Source organism: Cryptomeria japonica, chromosome 2 (genome assembly GCF_030272615.1).
Source record: "Cryptomeria japonica chromosome 2, Sugi_1.0, whole genome shotgun sequence".
Lineage (NCBI taxonomy): Eukaryota > Viridiplantae > Streptophyta > Pinopsida > Cupressales > Cupressaceae > Cryptomeria > Cryptomeria japonica.
Genome location: NC_081406.1, coordinates 179,148,646 through 179,163,759, shown reverse-complemented (window position 1 = coordinate 179,163,759; position 15,114 = coordinate 179,148,646). Strand labels below are relative to the sequence as shown.

The following is a 15,114-nucleotide window of genomic DNA, read 5'->3' as shown; positions in this document are numbered from 1 at the left end:
TTTTTTAAAAAATTAAATAAAATACTAAAAGAGAACATGTACTGGTTATCTCCCAAAACACTCTATATGGAATGGGTTTGTATGTTCTCGATGATGATTCCCCAGGATAATTAGGTTGCTCAAAGTGTTTCTTACACCATTCAACAACATCATGTGCATCTTCTATACATTCTCATATGTACTTTATTTGATGCTTTCTTAGAGCACGTTTGATACAAGCTCCTGCACCATCATATTCACCCTTTCCATGACCACTCTCAAAAAAACTCCAAACATGTGGTATTTTGTCATTTCGATGATATCTACATAGTGCATAAAATGGCCTCGAAGATTTGAATTGTGTCGCACATCCATCAGACCAAACAAAATGTTTAACTATTGTTATGCCTCTATCTTTAAAATATTCAAAAAACTTCTTAAAACAATGTTGTACAAAAAGTGTGTCATGCTCCTTATCATCACTAATATAGAAGTGGTACTCTTTCTTAATGACACAACTTTCAAATGTACTATCAACACCATCCAAATTCATATGTGCATGTCGATAACACACATGCACCAAAATAGTGATTTGCTTTGAAAAGTAATACTCTGATTGAATCTCTTTTTGATGTGCAAAAGAGTAATTCTCTACGAAGTCAACTACAGATAGAATAGTTCCAAGTGGGAAAGTGTCTCTTAATCTTTTAAATTGTTCTTATTGCCACTTGGCAAAAAAACCATGGCTTATGTATGGTTTTATCAACTTATGAAAATTTTCCATAAATGTTCCAATAGGTATTTCCTCTTCTACATAATTTAGTCTTGTAGATTCCTTTCCAAATTTTGTTTCAAATTTTTTGTACTTGTAACTCTTGCAATTTACCATCTTCCTCATGTTAGTATCTTCATCTCTCAAAGGCAATTTAGCCAAGTCCCTGCATGTTCCACAAATTCCTCTTATGCAATTTATTTGACCGGTTGCATTATCATCTGATTTATCACATAAGATGGATGCTATGAATTGACTTGTTCATTTAGGAGGAGCATTTTCAAAACCATCACTATCTTCTCTAATCTTTCGAAACACCTGATAGTACAAGTCAAATTCGATGTGATAACAACAACAACAAGTTTCGAAAACTTTGTTTAACTTCACATAATATGGCCTTAACCGTTCAAACATGGTTTGTCCAATCTTTATATGAGGGTTTGTTTTAGTAAACAATACATACAATTCATGTTTTATTGTGTCTATCCAATGTTTTACATGGAGATCATAACAATCAGGACCAATCCTTTACTTGATAACATCTCTACTATTTGATGAAGGATGAGTATTATCATTCCAAAAACTTGTCATAAAGTTCCTAACAACATCTTCAATTCTATCATAACAAGGAGCTCTACACATAATTGCCCAATTCCCTTTTGAGGTAGTATCATCCAAAATATTTCTCCTTTTAATATATTTAGATATTGTCCTTCTACTAAAACCAAACACAGATGACAGTGAAGAGATTTGTCTTTTTTGAGACAATCTTTCATTTACTAAAGATGTCAACATCACTCTTCTTGAAATGGTCTTATCTAGTTTTCGAGATTTTTTACCAATGTTCACCAAACCTTTCTCAACGTTATCGACAATAGATTTTTGTAGCTGAGAAGTTTTCCTCTTTTGACTTGTTGTATCTATAACCAACAATTTCATTGGATCTACTAAGTCTTTATGAGTAAGTACAATTGATAACAATTGAGCTTTTTCTAGTGTAGTATCAAGATTGTTGAAATGAGACATTATTTCTTTTCCACTTTTATTCATTGACCTCCTTTAGTATGTCTAGGTTCTTCACTGAGACGTTTCAACTCATCCACATCCATTTCAAGTAAATGATTTAAATTTTTATAAAAAATATTTCTCTTCACTTGTTTAGCTAGATCCACAATATGCTCATCCATATCAGTGGTAGGAGGTAAGGAGCCTGACCCCTCTTCTTCAAAGGTCTCCATTGGTTCAACTTGGACAATCTCCTCCCTATGTTCATCAACTATATTGTGTTCTTCAACAGGTTCGTTTGCCTTGACTCTGGCTTCAGAACTCCCTTCTTCTCAAGCCCATTCTGAACATAATTTAAGAGTTTGTGTACGGTTCTTGAATTAATCAGAGATTATTCAATTAGGTTTAAGAATAGGGGCGAATTTGGCTTAAAGCTTTGTAACATGTTAAAATTAGCTCGTTCAATTTGGTTTATTAAATTTAATTACTTTCAGGACCTTATTGTTATAACTCTAAATAAATTACCTGTTTAGGTTTAAAGTTCAATTTGTTCTCAGGTTAGGATTAAAGTTCAATCTCTAATTTTAAGCAATAATTTAACACATAAAATAAAATTTTGATAAATTAGAAATTCCAATTTTGAAAATTAAAAGTACAATAAAGGTGACCTCATATTAATTTGTTATGGACCATAATGCAGGTGGACTACAATTTGTCACATTTGTGTATATTTAAGACCTATTATTGCATAATAGACCTCCTAATCTGAAATGTTTTTGCATGTACGTGAAGTCATATAAATAGTTCACCTAAATTATTCAACATGTTTAATAGACCTTATAAATTTATGTCACATTTAAGACCTATAATCAATGTAATAGTCCTAATAGGCCTTATTATTAAAATCAATATGACCACGTATGAAAAAGCATTTCACAATTAATTTACTTAACTCCCCTTAAGATAGATATATTATGTGATATTAAAGGACCTATCACATGAAATTACTTGTACATGTAAATTAAATAATCAATATATATATAATTTCGAACTTATAAATTATGACATAATAGGTCTTATTAATTTTATGACTTAATAGGTCTTATCTATTATAAATGGACTTAATTATATAGGAGAAAAATGCAATTACACAACAAGCAAGTTGATGGAATTTGAAATTTGCAAATACACATGTATTATCTCAAATTAATTATGCTTTCGAATTAAAACAAGATTATTTTTAATCCTATTATTTCCAATTAATTTAATTAAGATCTTTTAAATTAATTTTCATTAAAAATATTAGATTAAAAATATAGAACTAATTAATTGTTATGTAATACATATTAAATTAAATAGAAATAAAATTAAAAATACATACTTGCTTCAAGATATCTTTGTCTTCTTTGTTCTCAATATCTTTCTTCTGTTTCAGGAGAATAATTCCTTGAAGTCTTATTTTGCCTTCTCTTCTTGTTCCCCATGCTTTTACAAAAAACCTTCAAATTATTGCCCTCAAAATAATTTTCAAATGTCTTCTCTCATCAAAAAATGTGAATTATTTTAATCATTTTTGTGATAAAAAATGAAAAAAATTATAGACATTTATACAACTCCACAAATGAAAACAAAAAACAAAAAATACGTCGGCCAGAGTTCAAACGAAACCCGACAGTTAAAAATGGTCGGGTTCGTTCGAACATGACCGTTACAAAAAAGTAAGGACCAAAATCAAGCCCATTGGTTCGAGCGAATGGGGGTTATCTTGAACCCTTGATGGTTCGAGCGAACCCCATTCACTTGAAATACTGTTCATTTGAACCCTCCAATTAGAAGTTTTTCCCAAAAATTTTCAGAGTTCTGAAGAATTAATGACTTCGAAGCTCTGGTTCAAAGCACGAATGAAATAATCTTGATAACCCAAAAAATATTAGATGGTAGTACTCGGAGAAATCTTTCCAACGAGTATAATTTTGTTATATTTTGAATTTATTATGTTCTTATTTTTTTAATTTTATGGAAAATTGGTTTTTCACTAAACATGAACTTCTCTGTTCAACACATTGGGAAAAAAAGAAACTAATTCAAAAAAATTCTGAAAAATATCTATGCCCCTGGTATTGATGTCTTCTTTCTAACAAAAAAAATAAAATTGAATTTTGATTTATATAGAACAAGTTATGTGTTCAAACGTAAACCTATGTCTGAATTATGACTAGTCAGACTTCAAAACTTTATAAAATGAAAAATATTGAACATATCACTATAAAACCAAATGCAAGCCCTGGATATTGATGTTACAAACCAAAATTCAAAAGAATTGAGTTTATATCATTTATAGAAAAAAAGTTATGCATTTAGAGAGGCACATCACTCTTAAAAAATGTAGTTTGTTGTAAAAAACTACTTTTCGAGGGAGATGGAAATTTTTTTTAAAAATCCTTCAAAAAAATTTGAAAAAAATGTATATAGAATCTACAAACAAAATGCTAGAAATCACTAATTTACATCATCTTCAAATTTGTAATAGTTTAAAAGTTATAGTTCTCAGCAGTTGAAGATTATTTTAAAAATGTACATCTCACTATCAAAAGTGGCAAAAAAGTGGGAACCATTATTGTGAATCCACCCTTTGGTTTTTGAAATTTTCTCTATTTGTGAGAGATTCATTTACATATAGGTGTTTGATCAAGCCTTATAGATAATGCCTATCATTACATGTTTTCTCATTTTAGTTTCACGTAAGAGGATGTGTTAGATATGAATGAGATAAAACCTAACTAGTTTCACTTGTAAATTATTTCACACCTTATTACTTAAGTTTACTTAGAGTATTCTTGTGAATTTATATTTTACGTCTAAAGACATACTATTCAGATGCATGCTATAATCCTATTTTGTCTTACATCTCACCTTTGTTTATATATACAATTGTTTTTTTATTGTAATGAATAAGATAATCAAATTGTATATATTAATCCATTGATAGAATAGAATTATTCTTTCATGTTGGATCTCTGTTGCACTTTTGTGGAAACTCCCTAATCTCAATGGTTATCTCTGTAGAAAAATATTGCATAATATAGAGCACTTCATACTCTCTCGAACTCATATATCAAGAGAGGAAGAAAAATCGATATAAATTTGATGAAATGAGAAACAAAACTCACGAGTACATGTTGACATATACAAGACATATCAACAATCATAAATTTATCCCCAGTCTCTAAAATCAACCTTATATAATGTAAATATAAATTTATGATCTCAAGATAACTATCTAAATGATATTTTAATCTTATAAAATACATTAAATTTTAAATTTGAATACCTACTTTAATCCTCATATGCGTTATTGATTATTCTTTTACTTATATATATATTTAATTATTCTAAATTATCAATGTGCCAATCCAACTAACACTCATTATTAATCTACTTTATTGGATTAGTCTATATTCCACTCAAGGATAAATCTAAGCGAAAAAAAAATGTGAAAAACTCTAAACATTGTGGAACCTTAAACATAGTGCAAGTGAAATCAGTCTACCCATGTGGGATGCACTTGATCGTCCTCAATCATATGCATGGGGCCTAAAAGAAGCAAGAAGACAAAGAATCTTCACTTTTTCATGCTCATCTTATATTTTTTGTTTGCATTACATTGGATCACATTTTTATGGGCAGTGGTCGGTACACATGCATTATTGAACATGAATCTTTCCACCGACAATCGTGCTGCACATTTGGATCCATGCTAAGACTTAAGACCTGCTTCTACTGCAGCAAATCTGAAGCTTCCCACTGCCTTAAAAATTCCTTCAACCCCACCTCGAATAGGAATTTTCTTTCATCGTTAAATGTAATTCATTAATAGCTCTGTAGAGCCTTACTATTAATATCCTTTTTCGTTCTAGAACATTTCATTCTTCACCATAATATCTAGAAGGCTGAATCTTTCCCTAATACTGGAGCCAATTAGCTTTAGAAATGTTGGAAGCGAATGATCTCTAGGTTAGGTTATTTGGTTTGGGTGGTTGTCTTAGGAAATTCAGATTGTGTTTTTGATTTGTTTGTAGTGTAGATGAAGGTCTATTGCATATTGTTCGATTGATAGTTCTGGTTGTGTATTTAACTATTGATTTGTTTGTAATGCAGATGAAGATCCATTACATATTGTTTAAAAAGGTAGCTCAAGTTGTGTAATGTTTCGGAGGTTATAAGAGACTCACACTATAATGAAATTTATTAATAATAGAGACTAGACCAATTTTAACTTTGGTAACGGGTAGGCTTTCAAAACCCACTTAATGTAAAATAAATACTATAAAGAATAATATTTTTAAATCCCAAGAGATTGCATAAATATTTATGTTTTCTTTACTATCTAACAAAATAAATATATCATAAGCTTATTTAATTGGCTAACCTTAAAAACACCCAACAAACATAAAAAAAAATATTCTATAAGAAAATTAAAATCCACACAATTAAAATAGGCTGGCCAAGGTAATGAGTTAGCATAGTTTTAAAATTTATAAACTAATTCCATTTGTTTATGAGGGATTAAGTGAATTTTTTAACGCAAGTGAATATTTTTTCTTACATTGTAATAATCACTATAGTCAACCCAGAAATCCTTCAAATGCGGTGCAAATTTTTTCATCTAAATTATACCACATACTTTTCTATCCTCCCATTTGGATCAAATGATTTTTGTTGGTGTAAAAGTACAAATTGTATATTTAGATTTCAACATATATGTCATTTGCACTAGGGAAGAAAGGGCATGCACACACACTAATAATTATTTGAAATTACACTCTTTCTATGTTTGTCCTCTTTATTTGTTTCACATTGTCTTGTTAATTCTAATAATATTATCTTCTTTATAGGATATTCTAGCAATTTGTAGGGCATCCCATAATATTTGTCAATTCTTATGCATGTAAATTTTAGAAATTGAATAAAGTAGTTGTCTCGCTAGCTAATAAATTGTGAAGTGTCCAAAGATATAATTTTGTTTAACTATCCTTCAAAGATTCTTATTGTGTACATAATAGATATACCATCTACTCTTTTACAATGCACCATTGAGTTTTATATTTTGGTTGAGGGTAAAATTCATAGCCGTTCATATGTCTTGGTCCCATGCCTATTATACCTTCTAGTATTAAAATATATTTGTATCATTGAATTTTAATTTAAACATTCACCTTTAATTATTTAATTATAATATCAGTCCTCTCATAAATCTTAATGTTTAATAAAAAAACTAAATAATCTATAATAAAAAATATTTTCCCTTATTAAAAATAATAATTAAATACAATAATATCAATAAATTTGTATTCTATTTATCGTTAATAACTATTAAATTTATAAGTAATATACTATTAAATTATAAGTAGAAAATATTAAATAATAGTCACTATAAAATATAATAATAATCAAAAGAAAATATCAAAGTTATAAATTAAAAAAATTACATTTATAGATTGAACAACTCATTAGCAAATATTAAATATAAATAATAATCACTAAAAAAATTTAAAATTATAAATTTAACAAATAACAATAATTTTAGATAAATTAACAAATAATAAGGCATCTCTTCCTATGGCATGGATCAAGTTGGTGGGGAATTCTCTTGGACATCTCGTGGTGGACCTTCTAGTGGTTATCATGGTTGCTTCTCCTACCAGACTGTATTTACTATATTAACACCTCTTCGCTTTGGTGGGGATGTGTGTTTTCTTAGTTTACAATTTACTGGGTATCTTCTATATCTAGCTATTTTTTTTCATTTTAATGCCCCTGGGTATTGATGACAACATGGTCTTTTTGAAGCAGGCCAGTATGTTTCATCTGTAAGGATTTTTTCAATATAAAGTTCTGAGAGGCCTTTTAGAACCCTACATTAGCACTTTGTCCTTCCATCTAATTTACCTTGTAACTTTCTCTTGGAAAGACTTTTTTTGTCTCAAGGTTGTGGAAAGCCTTTCAAAATTTGTTGGTTGTAGCCTACAAATTTGACTTCTTTGGTGTAAGCTCAAAGGGTTCATTAGGAAGAATGGTTCAATGTGCTTTCCTAAACCCCTATGTTTCTGATTAGATGATTTTGGTTTGATGGGAACCTAGTTCCCATTGGTTTGATGCTCCATTTAAAAGATACCTTCAAAAAAGAGTTTGTCCTCTTTTTTGGTGTTTCTAGTTGTGGTGATCTTACTTTTGAGCTCCCCTTATGTGGATTTTTGACAGTTATGTATCGGTAATGGGGCCCATCCCTTCTTTATCTAATCAAAACAAATAATAATATTTATTGAAAAATATTTAGTATAAGCATACATAGTTATTTTATTAACATAAACTAAGCGAATAAAGGAAATAATTTTTTATACGATTCTTTTAAGAAATCACGCCTTATCGAATATCATTCAAACATTACAAATAAACCAAGATATGTAATCAAAGCTTTAGAGATTTTATAGTACATGGCTATATACATTATATTTATGTATCATACAAATATGAGTTAAATTTAACATATATACTCTTATTGATTCTTTCTTTTATGATATGATGTAATGATTTTAACAATGTATGATTTTATATATTTATAATTAAACTATTTATCTTTTAAATTAAATATTATATTTTATTTAGTATTTTTTTTAAAATCAAAATTACTATAGACCTAGTTCAAAAAATGTATTTCTAAAACTTATATTAAAATTTCATATAATTTATTTATTTGTATATAAATGTTTAGGTTTTTTAAACTTAAACTTTTAAATATTAAATAAGAAATCTTAATCTAAAGAATAATATATGGTGATATAAAATTAAAAAAACACTAAATCAAATTAAGCTATAATAGTACATATAAGTAAGTATATAGCCCTTGCTTGAGATGTCAAGAAGAGTCAATAGGTTTGGGTGCAAAGAGGAGGAAAGTTTTAGGTGAAGTGGGAATATCCCATAAGAGATATAACTTATGGACACTTTATGTAAATTTAATATATGTTCGAAAAAGATAGAGACTCTTGTAAATTGTAAGCTTCTCTAGTTTCTTATATTTCAAATAAGTTTTTTTCGTATAAAGGGTATCATATAAAAAAATATGAAGTCTAGATAGTTCATAATATCAAAGAAAAAATATTTTTGAGTTGGACTATAAAATTTATTTTTAAAATGAACATTTAAGATTATAATAATATATCATCAAAATGAGATAGCTGAGAAGAGAAATGAAATGATTATAGTAGACCAAGGGAATTAACTAGATAAAGGGAGGTGACAAAAGATCTAAGAAAGTAGAATGAAAATGAGAAAATATCAATCCAACTAAATGCATAATAAAAAAAATCTAAAAAGAAAGAGACGATAAAAGGATAAAAAAAAGGGAAAATTTATGAGATAGAAAGGGTATGATACACAGATATAATGTACTATAAAGTCTTTAAAGCTTTGATTAAATATCTTGGCGTGCTCGCAGTGTTCGAGTGATATCCGACAGTACGTGCTACCTTACAAGAATCTTTAAACGACTACCTTATCTATATGCTATTCCACGTTAAAAATCTTTCGTTTTGATCTACACTGTATTATATTCTTGAGAGGACCACAATTTCAATTTCACAAGTGTCCCGTCCATAGGGTTGGAGCCCTTAGCTATGTACTATACAATCTTTAAAGCTTTAATCGAATATCTTAGGCGTGCCTGCATTGTCCAAGTGATATCCGACAGGATGTGCCTGCATCGTCAAGGGACCATCTATCTATTATTGAGAGGATCATTATTTTAGAGTCCGTCCTTATTTATAGGTCAGTGCCTTGTCTAGCTTCTCACATGAAGAAGTCCCTTGCTGGTTGTTGATCGCAATGGCCAATCCCTCTCTCTTTTCTCTTGCTCTCTTTGTCTCTCTCATTGCATTAACTACAACCGTGTCTGAGGAGATAAGAAAGCCATATATTGTTTACATGAATAAGTCCACGAAGCCTCTGCATTTTTCACTTCATGAGTACTGGTATGTTTCTCTCATCAATGAGGCAACTTCGGGCTCAGGCTCAGACGATGAAAGCCTGTTGTTATATACATATGATATAGTACTTGATGGATTTGCAGCGAAGCTGAGCAGAGCTGAGGCTGCACGTTTAGAGAGCATGGAAAGTTGCTTGGCCGTAATCCCGTCTTCTGTCAGCCAAATGCATACGACCCGTTCGCCGCAGTTTTTGGGTCTGGGAGGATCGCATAACAATTTTTGGCCGCAGTCTCATTACGGCAAAGATGTGATTGTGGGCGTGATTGACACCGGAATATGGCCTGAGAGTGAGAGCTTCAATGATAGAGGCCTGGGACCGGTGCCCGCAAAATGGAAGGGCGTTTGTCAAAGCGGGGAGATGTTCAATTCCTCTCACTGCAACAGGAAACTTATTGGAGCTCGCTATTTCTTCAAAGGATACGAAGCACACGGCCATAAACTCAGCAAGAGCGAGATAAAATCGGCGAGAGACTCCGAGGGCCATGGAACGCACTGTGCTTCGACTGCTGTGGGGTCGAAAGTGGGAGGAGCGAGTTTCAATGGCTTTGCCAACGGAACGGCCAGAGGGATGGCTCCTCAGGCCAGATTGGCCGTGTATAAGGTCCTCTGGCTTAATGGAGCCGACGCTAGCGACTTAACTGCTGCCATAGAAATGGCCGTTTCAGACGGCGTGGATATTATTTCTATGTCGATTGGAAAACCGGAAGTACCTTTCTACGAGGATTCCAAAGCCATCGGAGCCTTTAAAGCGATGGCCAAGGGCGTGCTTTTATCTTTATCAGCAGGCAACGATGGACCTTTTAACACTGCCATCGAAAACACGTCACCGTGGATGATGACTGTTGGAGCCAGCAGTATTGACAGAAAGTTCCCAGCCGCTGTCAGACTTGGCAATCACGAGATGTACAGAGGTTCCTCTCTTTCTCAAGCGACTCAAGTAACTGAAAGATTGCCTCTGCTGTATTTATCTCACAACAAAAGCACCAGGAGATGCCAAGGTCTCGATGGCAGCATGTTCAACGGTAAAATTTTGCTATGTGATAATGCGTATCGTAATATTTACAGTGATTCCGTAGGAGTCGCTTCCCAGAAGGCAGTCAGCATGCTTAAAAAAGTTTCAACGGCAGCGAAACAAGTTGGGGTCGCTGGTCTTATCTGGGCCACCGAGCCTCTTTCGGGGGCGCAAGAAATAATCGACGGTAATGGTCTGCCCTCTATTAGTGTGGGTTTTGCAGTAGGAAAGAAAATCAAAGCGTACATAAACAGTACAAGTAATCCTACCGCTGCCATAAAGCCATCAGGATTGACAGTCAAAGGAAAGGCAGTAACAGCTCCGCTTGTGGTTTCTTTTTCTGGGAGAGGACCGAGTCGGGAATTTCCACATATACTGAAACCAGATGTGATTGCTCCAGGCCTCGACATATTGGCGGCAGTTAAGAAAGGATATGAGTTTATGTCGGGGACATCCATGTCGTGTCCCCACGTAAGCGGCCTTGCAGCGCTCATACGCGGCGTTCATCCTTCCTGGAGCCCCGCCGCCATTAAATCGGCTCTCATGACGTCTGCTTACATCCGCGACAATAAAAATCAGCCCATCAAAGATGTCGTCACACTGAAAGCAGCCGATCCATTCGCTTTGGGCGCAGGTCATGTAAATCCAGCGGCTGCTATGGATCCGGGGCTTGTCTACGACCTGGCACCTAGTGATTACATCCACTTTCTCTGTACTCTCAACTACACCGACAAACAGATCGCTCTTCTGATGGACAACCACAAAATCTCGTGCCCCAGATCAAGCAATTTGGAAGACGCAGCTGATCTTAATTATCCATCTTTCACTCTTTTCTTCAACTCCACCAGATTGCCCAAAGTTGTCGTGAGAAGGAGAACAGTAACAAACGTGGGTGCCGCTGGTTCTACCTACAAAGTGCAAGTGGAGGAGCCTTCTGGAATGAAAGTAAGTGTTGAGCCAGCGACGTTAGAATTCACAAAGGAGAACCAGAAGCTTAACTTTCGTGTAATATTTCAGAGCGCGGTCATCAAAGCAAAGGAGGAAGCAACGTTTGGTGAAATATCATGGAATTGTGTCCGAGGTGGAACTCATGTTGTTCGTAGCCCGGTTGTTGTACAGTGGCGAGATATATGACCTATCAGTTGGGCCCACCTTGGCCTCACCCTATATATAAATAAACTTTAATATTGCTGGTTAACTATGTTACCATGGGAGTTAGTCAATATATTTTAGATATATACCATGGGAGTTGCTCAATTATGAAGCCCCTAGTCATGTATGTATAGTCTTGGTATTTTATGCTTAATGTAATTATAGATAATAAAAAGATTATTATCTTTTGTGTATCTTAATTAAAATTAAGTAATGCGTATGAAAAGGTCTTAGCCAATGAAATAATTGGGTCAAACACACTATTCACAACAACAAAAATAACTTACTATATCGCTGTGTGAAGAATAAGCATGATTAATAGTGTTGATTTAAACTATTTTTACAATTCCAATGTCATTTACATATGATGCTGCGCTAATGTAATTTACAAAATCTGATCCCTAATTGGCTCTTTGTGAGCTAAAAAAATTCACTAGTAGATAAAGCAAGACTTGACATGTAACATTTTCATCAATAGATATTGGTTGATAATTTAAATTAAATATTAAAATTAAAATCATGTATTTGAAGAAAGCTGCCTTAAAAGCTACAAGGAAGACATTTACATTGTAAATAAGACAAGGATTAATTATTTATTATATCTTCTAAATACAATCTTTCCAACATTTAACATGATACACTAACCACTTGATTGGTCGCATAAACTCATTATCAATCATTATTTTACTACTAATAAAAGTTTTATGTAGGAAGATTTATAAAGGACCAAGCATCATTCACAATAATTTATAAAAACATGTAGGGGTGCTTAAGAATATACAACATTTACACAAACTATACATTTTATTATAAGAAAAAGATAATTTACTCTGTAACATTTTAAGAGAGCAACATTTGAGAGTAATTCCAAGAGTTGCTTTGTTTACATTATAGGAAATCAATCTCTACTAAATGTTAAAACTGAATTCAAAGTATAAAGAATTAATGCCTTCCCCCACATTGAGCAACATTTGAGAGTAATTCCAATAGTTACTTTGTTTACATTATAGGAAATCAATCTCTACTAAATGTTAAAACTAAATTCAAAGTATAAAGAATCAATGCCTTCCCCCACATTATTGCATGCAAACAAATATTTTTATACATGTCTAAACATAGTTTACCCTCCTCTTGTTTTTTTCTAGATTTGATTGTGTATGTATTTTTTATCATCAATGTTTCGAATCACACTCTATGATTCATCATCGGGATGAAAAAGAATTCTAAGGAGATGAAATAATTCTTTTTCATCCTGGTGATGAATGATGGAGTGTGATTCAAAACATTGATGATAAAAAATACATATACAATCGAATCGAGGAAAAATTAAGAGAAAACAATATGAATTGCAGAAATCTCATAGCATTAATAATTTACCCTACCTTTTTTATAGTACTATTTCTATTTACAAATGAAAGTTATAATCACTGAGATGTTTTAAAACACATGATTTAATACAATTTTATTTTTTTATTTTATCATATCACAATATACAAGAGTGAGTAGACACACCTTTGTTAGGCGGATCATTAACAAGGGTAGCTAGTTTGATCATAAACTTCTATAAAATCTGTCAATCCATTTTTTTATCCTCATAATGTATTAATATAGAATATTTGTCCCTTATCAACTTTATTGCACATATTCCTAACATTAATCATTTACCATGAACATCAATGTCATGTCTGAACATAAGTGGCCTTGCAGTGCTCATACGTGGTGTCTCCCATGACGTCTTCTTACATTTGTGACAGTCAGAATCATTTCATCAAAGGCACAAGCCCATTTGTATTGGATGAATTACGATTAAAGTGCTTTTTGAATAGTATTAATGAGACAAATTTAAGTGCAATTCCAATGTTTAGGATATTTTTAAAATTTTATATAATTTTTAGTTTCTTTATTTCTTTAGTTAATCAAAGTTTTTTTTTTTAAACAAATCCAATCACACAGTAGTACAAGCAAGAAAAAGAGTAGTTTCTAATGTTTTTTTTTTTTCCTTTTTCATCTTAAAATGGTGTTTCATATATATATATATATACACATACACAAATGTACATGTGCATGTATATACACATATACATATACTTACATCCTTTTCTTTTTACTCATTTTCTTACCTTTTTCTATATCTCTATCTCTCACTCCTTCCCTTTCTATTATTTTTCTCACCTCTCTCCACCCTTACTTTTGTCCCTCTAACTCACCCTCTATTTCTCTCTCACTCCTACCCAACCCCCTCTCCCTACATCTCCCTCCCTCCCTACCTTTCTTTCCCTCTCTCCCTCTCCATTAGTCTGTCCCCCAGCTTTCCATCCCTCTCTTTCTCTCTCTTCAACTCTATCTCTCCCTCTCTCCTTCCATCCTCCCCTCTCTACTCTTTCTATTTCCTCTATCTACCTATATATCTATCTCACTCCATCTTTCTTTCAAGACTCTTTGTCTATCTGCCTTTCTCTCTACCACTCCCTTTCTCTCTTCTATTTCTCTCTTTATAACTCTACCTTTATTTATCTATCCCTCCCACTAAATGAATCTCTCTATTTCTCATTCTCTACCTCTCCCTACCCACTTTTTCCCACCTCTTTACCTCTCCCTCCCTTAGATCCACCCCCTCTCTCTCTCTCTCTCTCTCTCTCTCTCTCTCTCTCTCTCTCTCTCTCTCTCTCTCTCTCTCTCTCTCTCTCTCTCTCTCTCTCTCTCTCTCTCTCTCTCTCTCTCTCTCTCTCTCTCTCTCTCTCTCTCTCTCTCTCTCTCTTTGTCTACAATTTGAGTTCAAATGTAAAAAAAACCACCCATCTAGGTGGAAATAAGAGATAAGGAATCCTATGTGATAATGACATTTAATATTGAAGAGCATGTTAAAAAATACAAAATCACATTGGCATATAGTATGGCCTCGATATCAAATCAAATTATGGGAAAGTGATCATTAACATGTCACATCAAAATGATTAAAAAGGGAAAGAAATGATATATTTCAAAGAGAACAAAATCTATATGTATAATGACAAAAATAACAAAATATCGAGTGCATTATGCAAAGTCACTGAAAAGGATATTAAAAAAAACATGGAAGTAGAATCAAGGGTTAAGGGGTCCTATGTAATATGAGGTCTAAACAAGGAAAGCAATATTACTTCCTTTGC

General features: G+C 32.4%; 1 protein-coding gene across 1 annotated transcript; it reads left to right on the top strand.

The window, feature by feature from the left end:
• Positions 1-9,587: 9,587 nt before the first annotated feature.
• Positions 9,588-12,070, top strand: LOC131051978 (subtilisin-like protease SBT1.7). Its single transcript, XM_057986577.2, has one exon. The coding sequence runs from the start codon at positions 9,641-9,643 to the stop codon at positions 11,945-11,947; it is 2,307 nt and encodes a 768-aa protein (XP_057842560.2). The 5' UTR covers positions 9,588-9,640; the 3' UTR covers positions 11,948-12,070.
• Positions 12,071-15,114: the final 3,044 nt, after the last annotated feature.

Excerpts from the sequence above, each read along its gene's own strand:
- LOC131051978 (XM_057986577.2), top strand. The coding sequence starts at position 9,641 with ATGGCCAATCCCTCTCTCTTTTCTCTTGCTCTCTTTGTCTCTCTCATT.